At 41.0% G+C, this 15,353-nt stretch overlaps 1 protein-coding gene across 1 annotated transcript in view; it reads right to left on the bottom strand.

Annotated features, from left to right (window-relative positions):
* Nucleotides 1-15,353, bottom strand: part of MTOR (mechanistic target of rapamycin kinase) — a 112,928-nt gene that overhangs the window by 35,461 nt on the left and 62,114 nt on the right. Inside the window, exons 33-38 of the mRNA XM_063435988.1 lie at nt 13,862-14,001; nt 5,338-5,438; nt 3,890-4,005; nt 3,702-3,779; nt 3,440-3,547; nt 1,875-2,000 (exon numbers count right to left, since the gene is read on the bottom strand). Of these exons, the coding sequence (XP_063292058.1) occupies nt 1,875-2,000; nt 3,440-3,547; nt 3,702-3,779; nt 3,890-4,005; nt 5,338-5,438; nt 13,862-14,001 (669 nt within the window). The remainder of the gene's footprint in view (nt 1-1,874; nt 2,001-3,439; nt 3,548-3,701; nt 3,780-3,889; nt 4,006-5,337; nt 5,439-13,861; nt 14,002-15,353) is intronic.

Genomic DNA, 15,353 nt, shown 5'->3' with positions numbered 1-15,353 from the left:
CGAGCCATTTCCCAAAAACATCAGTTGACCAAAAGTAAAAGGGTTGCACATCATGGATTCTTTATATGTAGTATTTTAGATTTAACTCCAATACCAGAATGGATTATAAAAAACTTTTTTTTTTTTTTTTAAATCTGTTTAAATCTGTTTTGTAGTATGAAATCTAGTCTATAAAGCCTCCATCACCCCCACGTATACTCTAGCTATGATTACCAGCCTGTAGAGGAATGCATTCCTACAGCCAGGCACATGGGAGGAGTGATTGGACTCTACCATTGCATTAGCAGTCCACAGATTGATAAAAAAAAAAGTTATAGCAGTTTCAAATACCTTTATTTTAGAAATACATGATTTAAAGGACCACTATAGTGCCAGGAAAACAAACTCGTTTTCCTGGCACTATAGGGTCTTTAGGTCCCCCGGACCATCAGGGTCCCACTCTCGCTGGGCTAAAGGGGGAGGAAGGGGTTAAACTCTTACCTTTCTCCAGTGCCGGGCTCCCTCGGCGCTGGGGAACTTTCCTCCCTCTTCTGATGTCAGCGCGCATTCAATCAGTCCATAGGAAAGCATTTCTCAATGCTTTCCTATGGACGTCCAGCGTCTTCTCACTGTGATTTTCACAGTGAGAAGCGCAGAAGCGCCTCTAGCCTAGCGGCTGTCAATGAGACAGCAGCCACTAGAGGCTGGATTAACTCTATTGTAAACATAGAAGTTTCTCTGAAACTGCTATGTTAACAGCTGCAGGGTTAACACTAGAGGGACCTGGCACCCAGACCACTTCATTGAGCTGAAGTGGTCTGGGTGCCTATAGTGGTCCTTTAGCTGTATTTACTGTAAGTGGGCATTATGTTCAGATGGAGACCTTTTTGAATTCTGTTGCCATTTGTAGTAAGCCGTACAGCTAGTAATGCTTCCAGGGTCCTTGCATATACTCATAAGCAAGGCTTTTGACCATTTTTTTTTTAAATTTATATATTTTTGTCACAAATACTGTATGTGAGATAAAAACATTTTTTTGCATTTATACTAACATTTCAGAACCTGTGTGAAATATTCCAAGATAAAGGACACTGTATATTGTTTAGAACTTTTTAATTCCCGAATATTGTTTATAAAAGGATATAAATAAGTTAAAATAAATATTGTATAAACTTACATAATTAAAATTGTTAAGTTTGACTGCAAAGCAATCTATATACAGACTGCTGTTTAAAGAGATATCACTTGCCACTATCGCTGCCCCTGCCTCCCCCACCCTTGCGTGCTCACCTCCCCAGTGAATAAAGGGTTAAAAACCCTTTACTTACGGATCCGAGCACTGATGTCCCTCGGCGCTGGGTCGAAACTCATCCTCCTTCTCCGACCCGCAACAAGCGGGCTCTAAAGTGTATGCGCGGCAAATGCCGCATTAGACCTCCCCATAGGAAAGCACTGAATCAATGCTTTGTGTTGCAGAAATGCCTCTGCCATGTGCTCTTGGAGGGGCCTGCTGGTCAGCCTCTTGCCTCAGGACTATGGCCACTGTGATGGACCATGGCCAATTTACTTTAAAAAGGCTCTGTTCGTGCCTTTTGACTTCGCTGGTTCTGTATATGGGTTCACCGAACAGATTGAACTACCGAACAGTCGTATGCTGCTTGTTGACTCTTTTGACCCCTATCAACACGTTAATCGCAACATTCTAAGCGGTTGGCTGGGTGGTAGTCAACACGTGGCAGCGGCCATCTTTAGTGGTGTTTGGTCGTCGACTGCATGGAAATATAATCGGACACTCGACGGCGCCAACACCGCTGGGACTTCCATCTCTTTGTACTTCCGGCTGGATTCACATGAGAAGAGCGGCGTTCGGTGGGAAGAGAAAACGTGGTACTTACCAGTCGGCCACTCTTGCCACACAAACTTGCATACTTCAGCCAAGTCCTCATGTCCTCGTGTGGACCGACTACAAGCGACTGAACCATTAAGATTTTCTGCCAGTCTTCAACAATGCGCTGACAACCCTGATGGGAAGAAAAGAAAAAAAAATGCACACAGAAGTAAATAGGCACCAAGTATGAGCTACTCAATAACTCAAATTCAACCATCGAAAGACAACCTACAATAATCTTTAACACAGGATCACCAACATAGTACAGTGAACACGAGATTGCAGTGATGGCATTTAAAGTGCAGGATATGTAGTAAAATTAACAGGAGGGCAATGTGAAATCTGCAACGAATCAGCAAAAGCAGAGTGAACGGACAAATTAAGGAGGTAGCGGGTCAATTATAAAGGGAGCAGGACTGTTGAAATTGTGTAAGGAAAGGGAAAATTAGGGAAAGTAAGATGAGGTGAGACACTCTGGGAATGAACATCACTCATCTCTAATTAGCAAAGGGTTAAAGGGACACTCCACTGCCCTCCCAAAAATAAAGATCACTGTTTAGTAGATATACCCCAAATAAAAACTTACATGTATTTAATTATGCATATTTTCATTGGAGTTATATCTAAAAACAGCTTGGTAAAACTGCAGATCTCGGCTGCTGCCTTTGCAAGCTATCCCTTCTGACCACATCCAGATTTTCTGTGGCTGTCCAAACACAGACTTCCCAATGTAAGGTATGTGATCTGGGCAATTGCTGCCTATGGAGTTCAGTGCAAATAGCCAACCAAACCAGACCAAACCAGGAAGTAACAGGACATGTTATCTGCTTGAAAAGCCATGGGGCTGTAACCAGGCTAATTTATAAAAAAAAAAAAAAAAAAAAATTAGAATGAAAAAAAAAATAGGACACACTCTTCACACAAAGCTTTTAAGCAAGTAAAAGTTGTTTAGGGGTCTGGAGTGTCCCTTAAATCATAGACATAGTAAAAAATATACTATATACTAAACATTTTCTTTATTTGGTTTTGTGCTGTTCTGGGGAATATACTGGCACATTATTCGGAAACAGAAACAACACCTTCCAGACGCTCATAGTGGCCTGAGGAACAGACAAACATGGCTCTGCATTTCCCAGATGTCAGTAGCTGTGGACATTTGGACTGGATCTCATCCTTTGGCCTGCACTCTCCCATAGCAGAGTGTGTCACAATGTGCCGCGGCCTGCCTGCGTGTGTCATGGGTGTGACTGCATGCCAGTGTGTGCCTACTGAGCCAAAAGTACAAACCTAGCACAGACAATCTGGCTGCTAAAGGCGAGAAATACCTGCTCCCCCCCCCTCTTCCCCACCTAATAAACTCTATCCAGACACTACACTGTATGTTGGAAATGTGACTGGAATGGTGGAAATATCCCAAGGACGTTCTTTAAAAGGCAGACTGGTTGTAAACAGCGATATTAATAAAAGGATGGGCTGGCCCACCCTGGACCCAAAGCTTCACATGCATAGCTGTGTGTTTCCAAACATGTGACAGTCTGGGGCAGACATTAACATTCGACCCCCACTGCTCACCTGGAGCCTATCCCACCAGGTCTGGCGGATAACCTCTCGTCGCTCCGGTACCAGTTTGTACTGGATTACTTCCTCCAGCTCAGACAGCATCTGACATGTAACCATGGCCTACAAAGCAAGAGAAAAAATAAAAAAATGCCAGTGGCCAAATAGCTCTGCTAATGCTAAAAAGACAACGAACAGAACTGAATGACAAACACATCACAATAGAACTGTACCATACAAACGGGCAAACTGGAGTGTCGAAGCAAAATACCCTTACCCCATAGGCTCGGCTGTAGCTTTCTCCAGCCATTGCTGTGAGTTCAGCATCAAGCATGTCCCTGGCTTTGTCAATGCACTAAGACACAAAATAAGATAAGTAAATAAGATGTTCACAGGGGGTACAAAAAAAAAAAACATCTAGCAAGATCGCATTCCATTTTTGTAACTGTAGAAAGAAAATGTTACCTGTTGGGCTAAGGAGAAGAGATCTTGGTGGAGAGCGAGCACTGCTCTGTAAAATGCTCCATCATGTGTATCCCGTGGGATTAAGCATGTATACTCCTCCATACTGTCCCACTGTTCTGAAGGACACAAAGGACAGGAGGAAAGAACATTAAGCCACAGGTGCACAGATCTGGTGTTGACTGTTCTGAACCTGCAGAGGAGACTTTGAGAATGTTTGATGAAGCCTCTTGGTGGATGAAGACAGAAGGCATAAACACAAGATACAATTAAACTCCTATTGAGGTAGAAAAGAGCATTCCACTTCCTTTAGGTAGGGACCATACCAAATTCCATTAAATTAATATTTTTCTAGGAGCTCCACCTTTTGTGTGTCCCACATCTGTTATGACAATAGAACACACAGTAATATGTATTTAAACATATTTCAAAATACAAAACAAGTATTTAGAAATCAGTCTGTGAAAAGAAGTTGCTATGATCTTACATTTTAAGTTCCATAAATGGCTCAGTAGGTCATGAAGTCACTTAAAATGTCCTGGAATAGCCTAGCCCAATAAAAAAGTTGTGTTACTCATTGGGTAGTTAAAACATTGCTAGGATTGTAAAAGGGCAACCAATGTAAGCTCACTGTGCAGGGCCCTCCACCTCTCTGTTGCTGTACGTCCAGTTGTCTGGTTACTATTACATATCTGTTAGTCCACACATTGTACAGCACTACGAATTCTGATGGCGCTATAATAATAATAATAATAATAATAATAATAATATACATGGCAAGTACACATTAAATACTTGTTATCAAGATTGAAACCTTGTACATGAGATAGGATTTGGACCTTCTATTATAGTCTGGGTTGTTCTGCAAAGGAAACACACATATGCAGAAGCCAAACCACGTGCATTTTGGGTTGCATTCATGGGTCAATTTAGCTGCATACCAACTCATAAAAGGCCACTAGTTCAGAGCCATTTATTCAACAGTAGAACAGCAAATGTTTGCAGACTACATCTACCACTTGCTGAGCTTTTTACCTGGCAGTTTATGGTGGCTGTAATCCACACACATATGGAGTCAGTTATTTAACTACCCCAGTCATAGAATTTTAGATTTTCTGCAATTAACAGTCAATAATGAGTTGATACACTAAATTATATCTTTTGATATGAACATTTAGGCCTCAATAACACAGATAGGTTTGTTTCCAAATTGTTTTTTTGAAAACTCCACAACTGAATAATGCAAACTATATCTCTATGGCCCTTAGAAAGTGCAGTGAGACATCCGTAGACAATGCAGGCATTAGGCATGACATAGGAAGAATCTCTCTTTTTACCAAATTCAATTTTATTCACACTGAAAGCCTCCTTAAAACTTTCCTTAACACACTTTTTGGAAAGAACTGCCAAGATATGAATGAGGCGCCAGGAATGACTCCTTATAGTCTTACCTAAACCCCATGCAGCAGCAGCCGCCATTCGTGCCATTTTGGCTTGAGCATCCTCGTTCACATTGGTCCAGTTTTCACAACACTGATGATGAAGCTGTCCCCTGAAGATCAGATTATTAGATACATAAAAATAAAATAAAATAAGACATTTAACAGTCTGCACCACGCTTTGATAACAGCATCAGGAAAATAACGCACAAGTACAGTAGACATATCAGAGGATAATGCCTATTGATTGCAAGCTCTTCAGGACACAAGCTGACATCACAAATTAATTGTTAGCAGCAAAGCTGGGATTTCACTGACCAACACATGATATATAAACAATACCCAAGACCTAGAAATGCCTGAAAACCATTTATACAAAATACATCTGAATAATCAATAACCACATTTAACGTACAAGTAAAGCAAACATTCACTACTGTCCTAACAGAAAGTCAAAGAAAAAAAAATTACTACCATGCATTCCATGGAGAACTCACATGGGTCTAAAGAGAGCCATCTGACTGACAGTGTCTCCCAAGCACCCAGCTGTATGTTTACTTAAAACTTGGATCTCGGACAAAGACAGTAGCTCATCTATTTATCTTTAAATATACAAAGTCATTGTCTTTCAAATCAGGCATTCTTCTAAAGCTTTTCCCTATCACACACAAATCAAGACATCAACACCTGGTTTGGATATTCAGTAGCAACAAGATTTCTAGAACACTTAAGACATGGTTTAATTATTTTTTTTATCACAATCCAAAACAAAAGCCGACTTTAAAGATTCTAGTCTCGCCCCTTTCATTGTAAAAACCCTGACCTACAGATCGTTAGTTCCCAACTCTAATCTTTCAGACTCCGGTTTTCCAAATGGGAAAAAAAGACTCACATTCTTTATTCGCAAATGTCTAAATATTTTTCTTGGCTGTTTTTATAATTTGCAGAAAAATGTACGCTCCAATTTGACTGCCTTAAGAGTCTGCACGGTAGATTGCCATGGCGATGCCATTAACAATGCGTTTTTGTGTTGGATCTTAAATCAACATTCCAGATTCTGTTTTCCGACAAGTATTTTCCTATTACCAATCACACTTATATTTCCTCTCTCATCATAATTGCAAACTTTACCATCAAAAATATCCTAAAACTTGTTTAGGCTGGAGGAAAAAAGACTCTGCAAGTGAGAATTGCTAAATGCATAAAAGGAAGGCTTTCTATAGCACCGTGATAATATTCTAGATATCTACTACCCTCTCTGTAAATACATATCGACATTAAAAACAACAATTATCCATATATCTTATCAATTACTAATCAAAATATTCACAGGCAGTAAAATCGCTGCAGGAAACCTGACTGTACATTGTCTTTGATAGTCAAGTACTTTATGAAGTCATCTTATATGTGTGTCCATGTGATTAATTGTCAAGATTCCTGGAGCAGGCGGGCTATATACACACACAGGCCATGTTTGCAGTGTGTGCTTTCACAGTTCTGTCTGCGAAGGCCACACACACACACACACACACAGACAACACGTGGCCTGCAATAGGACATCTTAATTTCACATGATTGCGGCTTGTAGGAGTTGTAGTGTATTATTCAGTATATTTATGATTTGGCTAGTTAGAACTGTTACATTCAGTGGAGTTATGGTCACTTGCTTCAGCAACTCCTGTTTTAAGATGCACATATCATTTAGAAGGACAAGGCGGCACAAATAGAAAGCACCCTATTACTGGTATAAGGTGAGCACGGAGCCTACAACATTCAAATTTAACTTTCTCTGACCGGGCCAATGGAAGCAGAAAAGGTCAACTTTATAGGAAACTGCTAGGCTCTAAATGTTTTTTATTTTAATAAAATAAAAGTATTTACTATATTTGCAAAGTTTCTTCTAACTCCTAAAATGGGCCCTTAACCCCTTAAGGACACAACTTCTGAAATAAAAGTGAATCATGAATATTTCCTTAAGGGGTTAATTAGCCACAGATCTTATTCCTGCAGTTAATGACAATCTTCCCTTTTTTCCCCAGCACTAACGTCCTTGTTTAATCTAAAGGAATGTGTACTGTACCAGTGTTGCTCGTTCACAAATAGCGAGACTAGAGACAAGGTATCTCACCTTTCAACCCCCCACCAACAGCTGTAGAAAGTGCCATGCTGCTCCTTTAACCCTCGAGAGAGCATAAGAAGTGCTCTGAGCAGAGACCACACATAGCAGTGACCAGCTACAAAATTAGTAAATGGAATAGAGCATTTTAGTTACGAAGAAAGGTAAAAAAATGTAAATCTCTTTAGTTTGGAAAAACGGCGCCTCAGAGGGGATATGATAACATTATACAAATATATTCGGGGCCAGTACAAACCATTATCTGGAAATCTATTCATAAACAGGGCTATACATAGGACACGAGGTCACACATTTAGGCTGGAAGAAAGGAGATTTCATCTAAGGCAAAGAAAAGGTTTTTTTACAGTAAGAGCAATAAGGATATGGAATGCTCTGCCTGAAGAGGTGTTTATTTCAGAGTCACTACAGATGTTTAAACTGCAATTGGATAAATACTTACAAAAACATAACATACAGGGATATCATTTCTAATTATTGGGGTAATAGCTTCTTGATCCAAGGAGATATATGACTGCTATTTTGGGGTCAAGAAGGAATTTTTTCCTAGTTTGTTGCAAAATTGGAAGCGCTTCAGACTGGGTTTTTTGCCTTCTTTTGGATCAACAGTAAAAATATATGTGAGGAAGGCTGAACTTAATGGAAGCAAGTCTTTTCACAGCTATATAACATCATTCCCTTGCAGGCATGTTCACAGTGCAGCACCTCCAACTGAAAGGCTTTGTATTCATCATCCGCACATCACAGTTGTGCAAAACATAGGTAGCCAACATAGCATTGGTTCCTGTTCTGGCTAATTAAATATATCCCTACAGAGAACATTTTAAGATGAAATGCAGCATAGGTTCTTACACCGTATTGTGCGCTACATCCTTCCAGTGGAAGCATTGAAGGTGACATTGACAGTGTAGTACTTTGACTAACTTTTGAGAAGTAGTAGTAACGGTTAATGATATAGAAAGGACAGTATAATATACATGGAGTAACCTTTCAGTTGAAACAGTAAAGACACAGTAAGAAATTTACAAAGGGCAGAAGATACCGGGATTATCCTTAAAGGGAAAGCAGTGAACATGAAAATGATCTAAAACAAGTAGTACATACTTTGAATAGCCTTCCAGTGGGAGCACTAATATATAACAGTACCGTACTCCCAACACTTTGTGATTTCCTTTTCATAGGTAGCATTTGGTTCTAACTCCATTTATTCCCATATTTAACAATGTTTTGTATAGCTTAACATGCCAGGAATAATATACAGCATCTTAGTGATGGATGAAGGTCTAGCTACGACATGAAAGCAAATTGTGCAAAAAACATCCACAGGAAGATTAAAACAAATATAAAAGAATGTGATGGGTAAAAGAACAATCCCTGATTTTGCAGTTTCAGACATGTCTGGTCTTATGGCGTGCGTTCTCTGTCATTTTCCTTCATATGAATATTATAGGCCATTCCATTCTTTTATTTTTTTATTCTTTATTTTGTTGGTGCAGTGAAAAGCTTCATGCATTATATGGACACTTACAGGAGGTAAAACATATCATATAACAATGGCGTGTATATCACAGTATTGTCAAGTTTAACAGCACACATTTTTCTTTTATCCATGTCACGGAACAATTGTCGACAGTAGTGCATTTTTTTGCTCCTAGGTTCATGGCCCTTCACGCTATAGTGTAATCCTATTTATAGTGTGCTTGTGATACTATAGGTTGTTGTGAGTAGTTGCACTAGATTGTGGTGTCAGTATCTTCGTGCAAGGTATTGTGTCTCCAAGTTTGTACTAGTCTGCCTTTTTGTGCCCTCTGGAGAGAGAGTTAGGGTCTTTATTCTAGGTCTTGGCTGCTGCTAGTGTTGTGAGTGCCCCTAGCCTAGGAGCCAGTGGGGGGGGGGGGGAAGAGTGTGGGGCTCGTCCACCCTAATGTGGATCTGCGCGGTTATCCCTCGGTCTGGCCTTGTGAAGTGTGTGTGTACGAACTATAGCATTGAGAAACTAACGTTAACAGAAAGGATTTAACAAAACAGTATGCAATAACAGTTGGGCCCGGTTTGACCGGATTGGGTAGTTTCACTTGTCAGGTCCCCGAGTCCTTGCGTGGGGTGCGAGGGGGTAAATGGTCTTGTAGTAGCTGGATCTCCCATCTGGGATAGTCCCGTCTGAGCAGGTGTCTGGGTTGCATCTGGAAGTCCCAGGCGAGTGGTGAGTGCAAGGATGTCCGCCTCTGATGTGGCTCTGTGAGTAGTCCCGCTGTGGGTGATTAAGAGGACCCTCGGCAGTCCCCATCTGTATTGTATGCCCGCTGTCCGCAGGCGGCTTGTTAGGTGTTGAAGCGATCTACGCCAGTGCAGTGTTGCTCTGCTCAAGTCCTGAAAGAAAAGCAGGTGGGAGCCTTCAAATGGTAAAGGGGTTTTGCCTCTCACTGCTGACATTATTGCTGCCTTGTCTTGGGAAGTGGCGCATCGCAGTATGACATCTCTTGCCTCCGCTGTGGCCGAGTTGTTCCCCACCGGCAGGCGAAATACGCCCTCTAGAGTGATTTTCCGGGCTGTGTTTGGAGGCAGGATTGTGGCCAGAAGTCGTCTTGTGAAGTGAGGCAGCTCCTCTGGGGAGATTTCCGTCGGCACTCCTCTGAGTTTAACGTGATTGCGGCGCAGGCGGTCCTCTTGGGTGGCCACCTGTGTCGCTAGTGCCTGGTGGCTGCCTGCAAGGACTGCAGGGCGTCTGTAAGGTTTGACACTCCGCTGTTCAGTGTTTGAATTTCCCCCTCCATGGCACTCACACGCTCTGTGGTTTGGCGTACCTCTGTTTTCAGGGTTCCGAGGTCCGCGGCCAGCAGGGATTGTATCTCCTGCATCCAGTGCTGCAGGTCTTGTTTTGTAGCGAAGGTGCCGTCCCCAGAGCCTCCATGGGCTGGGGATGTGTTGGTTTGCGTGTCCTCTGCCCTTGTCTCTGGTGAGTGGGATTTCTGCTGCTGAGCAGGGGAGGCCTCCGTGGCGGCCATCTTGGACGGTGCCGGTCTCTGCAACATCTCCCTGATATTTGGCTGGTCTGCCGCCACTGCCTGTTGCAGTTTCTGCGTGCGGCGCCCCATGGTTGCAGAGATGTCTTTAGATGTTGGGGTTTCTGTCTCCTCCCAGACTGGGTGGTAGTACGTCCCAATGCAGTCTAGGAGAGTCTCCAGGCCGTGACTCGCGGACTTGAGGTAGGCCCGGTTGTGCCGTTTCACCTTTCCAGTCCTTGTTTGTTGGAAAAAAGGCATTGGTCGGTTCTGCACGGTTCCCCCGGGCTCGTAGTGTGCTTAGATTGGTTGTGCGGGTTATGATGTTCGGGATATTTGCAGATTAGGTGCCGCAAGGTTGGGAGCAAATGGAGATGGCATCCGTTCAGTTTCGTTCCCAAACCCCCCCCCCTATTCCATTCTTTTAATGCATCGAATTCTCATTAAAGGCAACTGTGGCTGTCATCATGATTCAGCAGTTAAAGGGATAGTCTAAGCAATAAAATCACTCCATCTTCAATTCAATTTGGGACATATATGCTGCCCCAATAGGCTTGCTGTTGAAAAGAGTATCATTTCGCCCAAAAGACATACTTCACATTTTGCAGCCAATTCAAACTAACAGATTTAATAAGGGAATCTATTTGACATTTGTTTAGTAAGCTGATAACAGTTGCTGTGGGTAATCCAATGTAAAATATAACAATATTTTGTACTTGCAAGTAAAATGTGAAAGATAACTAAATAACATCATGTATCCACGTAAAAAAGGTTAAGAAAAATGAGCAAAAAGTGTGCTGGAGGCATGGACATATTTGGCCATCATAACATCCCACAATTCCCAACATAGAAGAGGCATGGAGCTCAAAAACCTAGATTTTGATAAATTGCAATAGAGTGACGGCACCAGGCCACTGATATTTTAACTGCAGTAGCCACAGATCCAGACACAGCCATCATGCAAACATTCATATTTTATAACTCCATTTTAATAATATAGATATATAAAATGGACAAACGATGCTTTAATCCCATTTACATCAATACCACAAACTGAAGATTGTTAAATGCCACAATTAAGTAGTGAAATCTTTTGCTATAAAAAGTCAGTTGAGATCGAATGCAAAACATATGGAACAGAAGATGGGAATCACACGTTTTTGTTTTTCCTTCAAAACCCTGAACATAAGTTTAAAAGGGATGCAAAAATGTACATAAAATTATCTTTTCTGTAAAGTTAAGGAAGAGCATGAAATTTCCAGGAGGTTTCATTACTTCCCCAGAACAGAGGATTGGAATAATTGAACTATTTTGTGAATTAACTCAGCCGTCAAGTTGCTTTCAATAAAAGGTTTGTACTACGTCAATCATGCTGTAAAAATGTCCAATTATGAAAAGATAAAAAAGAACATAAACAGCAAGTGGGAGCAAAAAAAATAACTAGCACGTTGGGGAGAGAAAAAAAAAAACGTTATGATGCCTGTGGAATTTTAAGTTCTGGGATACAGTTTAGATTCTCCAAAGAAATGAGACACCAGCCTCAGAGGAAAGATTGCTGGCCACTGCATCTGACTGAATTCTAAAGACAATCACAATGTCTAAATCAGATAAAATCAGGCAGAATACTCAAACAGTCAGTATCCAATAGATCTGCTTCAACTGAATTTTACAGAGACGGTAATGCTTCAATGCAGAGGGAAAACAAAGTTGTTTCCTAGAAGTCGTAGGCAAATTCTCACCGTGCTCACATTTAAAAGTACTTCACAAGAAAAATAACCACACAAGTTATTGTTATGGTGCAAGGAGGCTATTGGGGGAGCGCCCATTTAGTCCAACCTTGCTATACTCCAGGATGAAATGCATGTTAACGCTATACGAATGTCTTGAACAGATAAGGAGGACGTGGGTTTTATCATCACTGTCTCCTCCAGAAGTTGTGCATATAAGACATTTGCCTCCTATAATATGATTGAGTGCTATCACACTTTGTAATGACTGCTTATATAGCCTCCTGCGCCATAACCATTACCACAACCTGTCCGGCAGGGCTTTAATTAGCCAAGTCAACTGCTCTCCGAAAAATAGCTATTAAGATGCCTTCACAAACGAGATAAGCAGCATCTCAAGCAGTTTAAGTGTGTGGGCATGAAGGTGTGTTGAAATCACCACCACTGTGAAGTGCAATAGATATTTTCTCCAGATTTAGGTACGTAGAAAAATATAAAAAAAAGTCTTAATAAAAAGTAAATAGATAAGAAAAATATAAACTTTTAAGATTAAGATTTCTGAAGAATTCTCTTTGCCTGCAATGTTTCAAATTAACAGTGAACATGTGTACAAAAGTCCTGTGAAAAAACTAGTAACATGATCACAAGAACATATTGCTATACGCATACAGCTCCTGTATCCGTAGAAATCCATGTCAGATGTTCCAACCATTCGAGGAGGACATGTGTTTTACTCAGTAAGCATCTAACAATTAACATCAGCTCTGGCGGATGGGGACTGATGGGTAAAGAACTCCCTGGGCGAGTAGTCAGCAGGTTTAATGTTAAACAGTTCACAGAGCAGCACCTGTCATTGTTTAGTGAAGAGTCTTTGAAGTGCCACGTGAGCTGACAATCTGATAAATGGTCTGCAGATAAGCACCACTTGACCTCCTGGCCCGCTAATTGTTTTGTTACCTGGTGAAATCTCAAACCACTCAGGCTTGGCTTGCTTCTTGAACTGCTCCTACAATTGACAGCCTCCTCTAGCACATTGTTCTTGTTAATCTAGACAGTGACATTAACAAGAATGTAAAACAGGACTGTCCAGTCTGAGTCTAAACCTCTGGGTCCTAGAGATTTACCATAAATACACTTATTTAGCTTTGAGATCGTGTGCCTGATTGAGGAAAGAGCACCGTTTATATGGCGGCAGCCACTTCCACTAGTAAGCGGCAGTAAGGGAACACCTGCAGCTTCTTTCAACCCGAGCAGATGTTTCATTCACATTTTCTGAATAAAGAAACTGTTGTGATGTGTCTCATTAATCCACGCTGAGCAGAGCTTTATAGAATGTACTTTAGATTCAACTAAAAATAAGGGAAAGACTACAATTGGCTGACAGGTGCCTGGGCCGAGATCACTCCTGGAAGCTGTAAACCCTGAGGATGTACACAAAATGCAGGGCATTTAATAGTGGAGTATCATTCGGTTTAGGGAATCTTTTAAAAGGTGATTACAGTTAGACATTGGACAAAAACCTTGATAATGTTGAGAAAACAGCCTAAAAATGTTTTTGTATGTAAGGGCGTATCTAAGAACCCGTAATGCAGCTTATTACTGGTGTGACGGCCATCGCACACGCAATGAGAATGTTACTCTAGAAGTGGATAACTATGGCAGAATGTACTTGCCATTCTCCCAGTGCTTCCAGGCATCGCATGCGTCCCAGGATCAACTCGGCATCATCCTTGTTAACCTCTAGTTTCTTCTCGTAAGCACTCAGAGCATCCTCCCATTCATGAAGCTTCTCATACCACGTGGCCTGGATCTCCTACATTGTATGAAGGAACAGAAGGCACTTTGTAACAAACAGTAACAGAAGGTGCATGCGAGACAGACAGCTACATAGTGGATGAAATAATACTTATTAAACAAACCTTAATTCTTTTCAGATAAGTCATTGCAATTCACAATTCAGAAGACATATGTTTCTATCGTAACAAGGTATTCCAATTTTAATGCTGACAACATGAAGGTGTAACCAATAGTATGAAAATATATTCAGGTCACCTTATGTCTTTTTCTATCCAGTCCAGGGGCAGAACTGGGTGAAATGGTGCCAACAGTACGAAAAAAGTGAGGGTATGCCAAATCTACACAGAAAATGCTCTGTAACACACATATATGGAGCCTAAGCCAGGTAACCCTACATACACCATGCATAGGATTTATTTGTAGAACGGTTACCAGCAGAGAGTAGAAAGCAGTTATCAGACATTATTATACACATCTTATGCTGGCTTCAGATACAGAAAATCCCTAGATTTGAGTCACATGTGTGCCCCCCTTTCTACCCCAGTTACAGGTCTCTTGGAATAATAAAACTATCTGATGGAACCCTTTGAGATTAATGACTTTTCTTAAAGATCTAAATCAAAAAAATAGAATGACCCATTCATTTAGTATCACGCCAATAAGCGCAACTTGACCATTTCCATTTGGGGTTATTCAATAAACAGGGGATAGTGAAGAATTGGCAACAACATTTTAAGCCAGAATAGGAAAACTGAAAATAAATGACTAACTCTGTAACTCGACTTTGACAACTTAGCCCAAACATTTGCAGTTCCTTTGTAAATTCCTTTGGATCCTTATTTTCTGATTCCTTTACATATGGCGCACACTTTGCAACTTTCTTTTAAACTCAACACAAGCCATCACTTAGTGCCCTAATGTTAACTGAAGCTACTGAAATCTGGGGATCAGGGGGGTTAGCCATGAAAATTTCAAAGTAAATCCTTTCGTCTAGTTCTGGAAAAGGCTTTCATGAAATCGCAGCCAGAAGAAAAGTTGTAACATGATTTAAATAAATGTGTCGTTTTGGCAGTTGTAATAAAACATGAAACGAACATAAATGTCTGCATTAATTTTCTTCGGTCATCGGTTTCTAATGCTTTCGTGGCATTTGCTTTTTGTAAAATGCCTGTAACCCAGAGTACTGTGGTTGGGAAGGAATATAAATAACAAGAACCCTCACCAAAAAAACGAGGGTCCCTCTACCTGTGTAAGTCAACCTTTTGTTTAGCTTCAAAATTAATTTTGATAGCATTTAGGGCCACCAGTTGGACAGCCCTGGAGAAGGTACTGAAACGTAAGAACTGATGTCCCATAAAGAAAGACTCC

This window comes from Pelobates fuscus, chromosome 11, assembly GCF_036172605.1.
Source record: "Pelobates fuscus isolate aPelFus1 chromosome 11, aPelFus1.pri, whole genome shotgun sequence".
NCBI classification, from domain to species: domain Eukaryota; kingdom Metazoa; phylum Chordata; class Amphibia; order Anura; family Pelobatidae; genus Pelobates; species Pelobates fuscus.
Note: the sequence above shows the minus strand (reverse complement) of the source record. Positions and strands in the feature narration are given on the sequence as shown.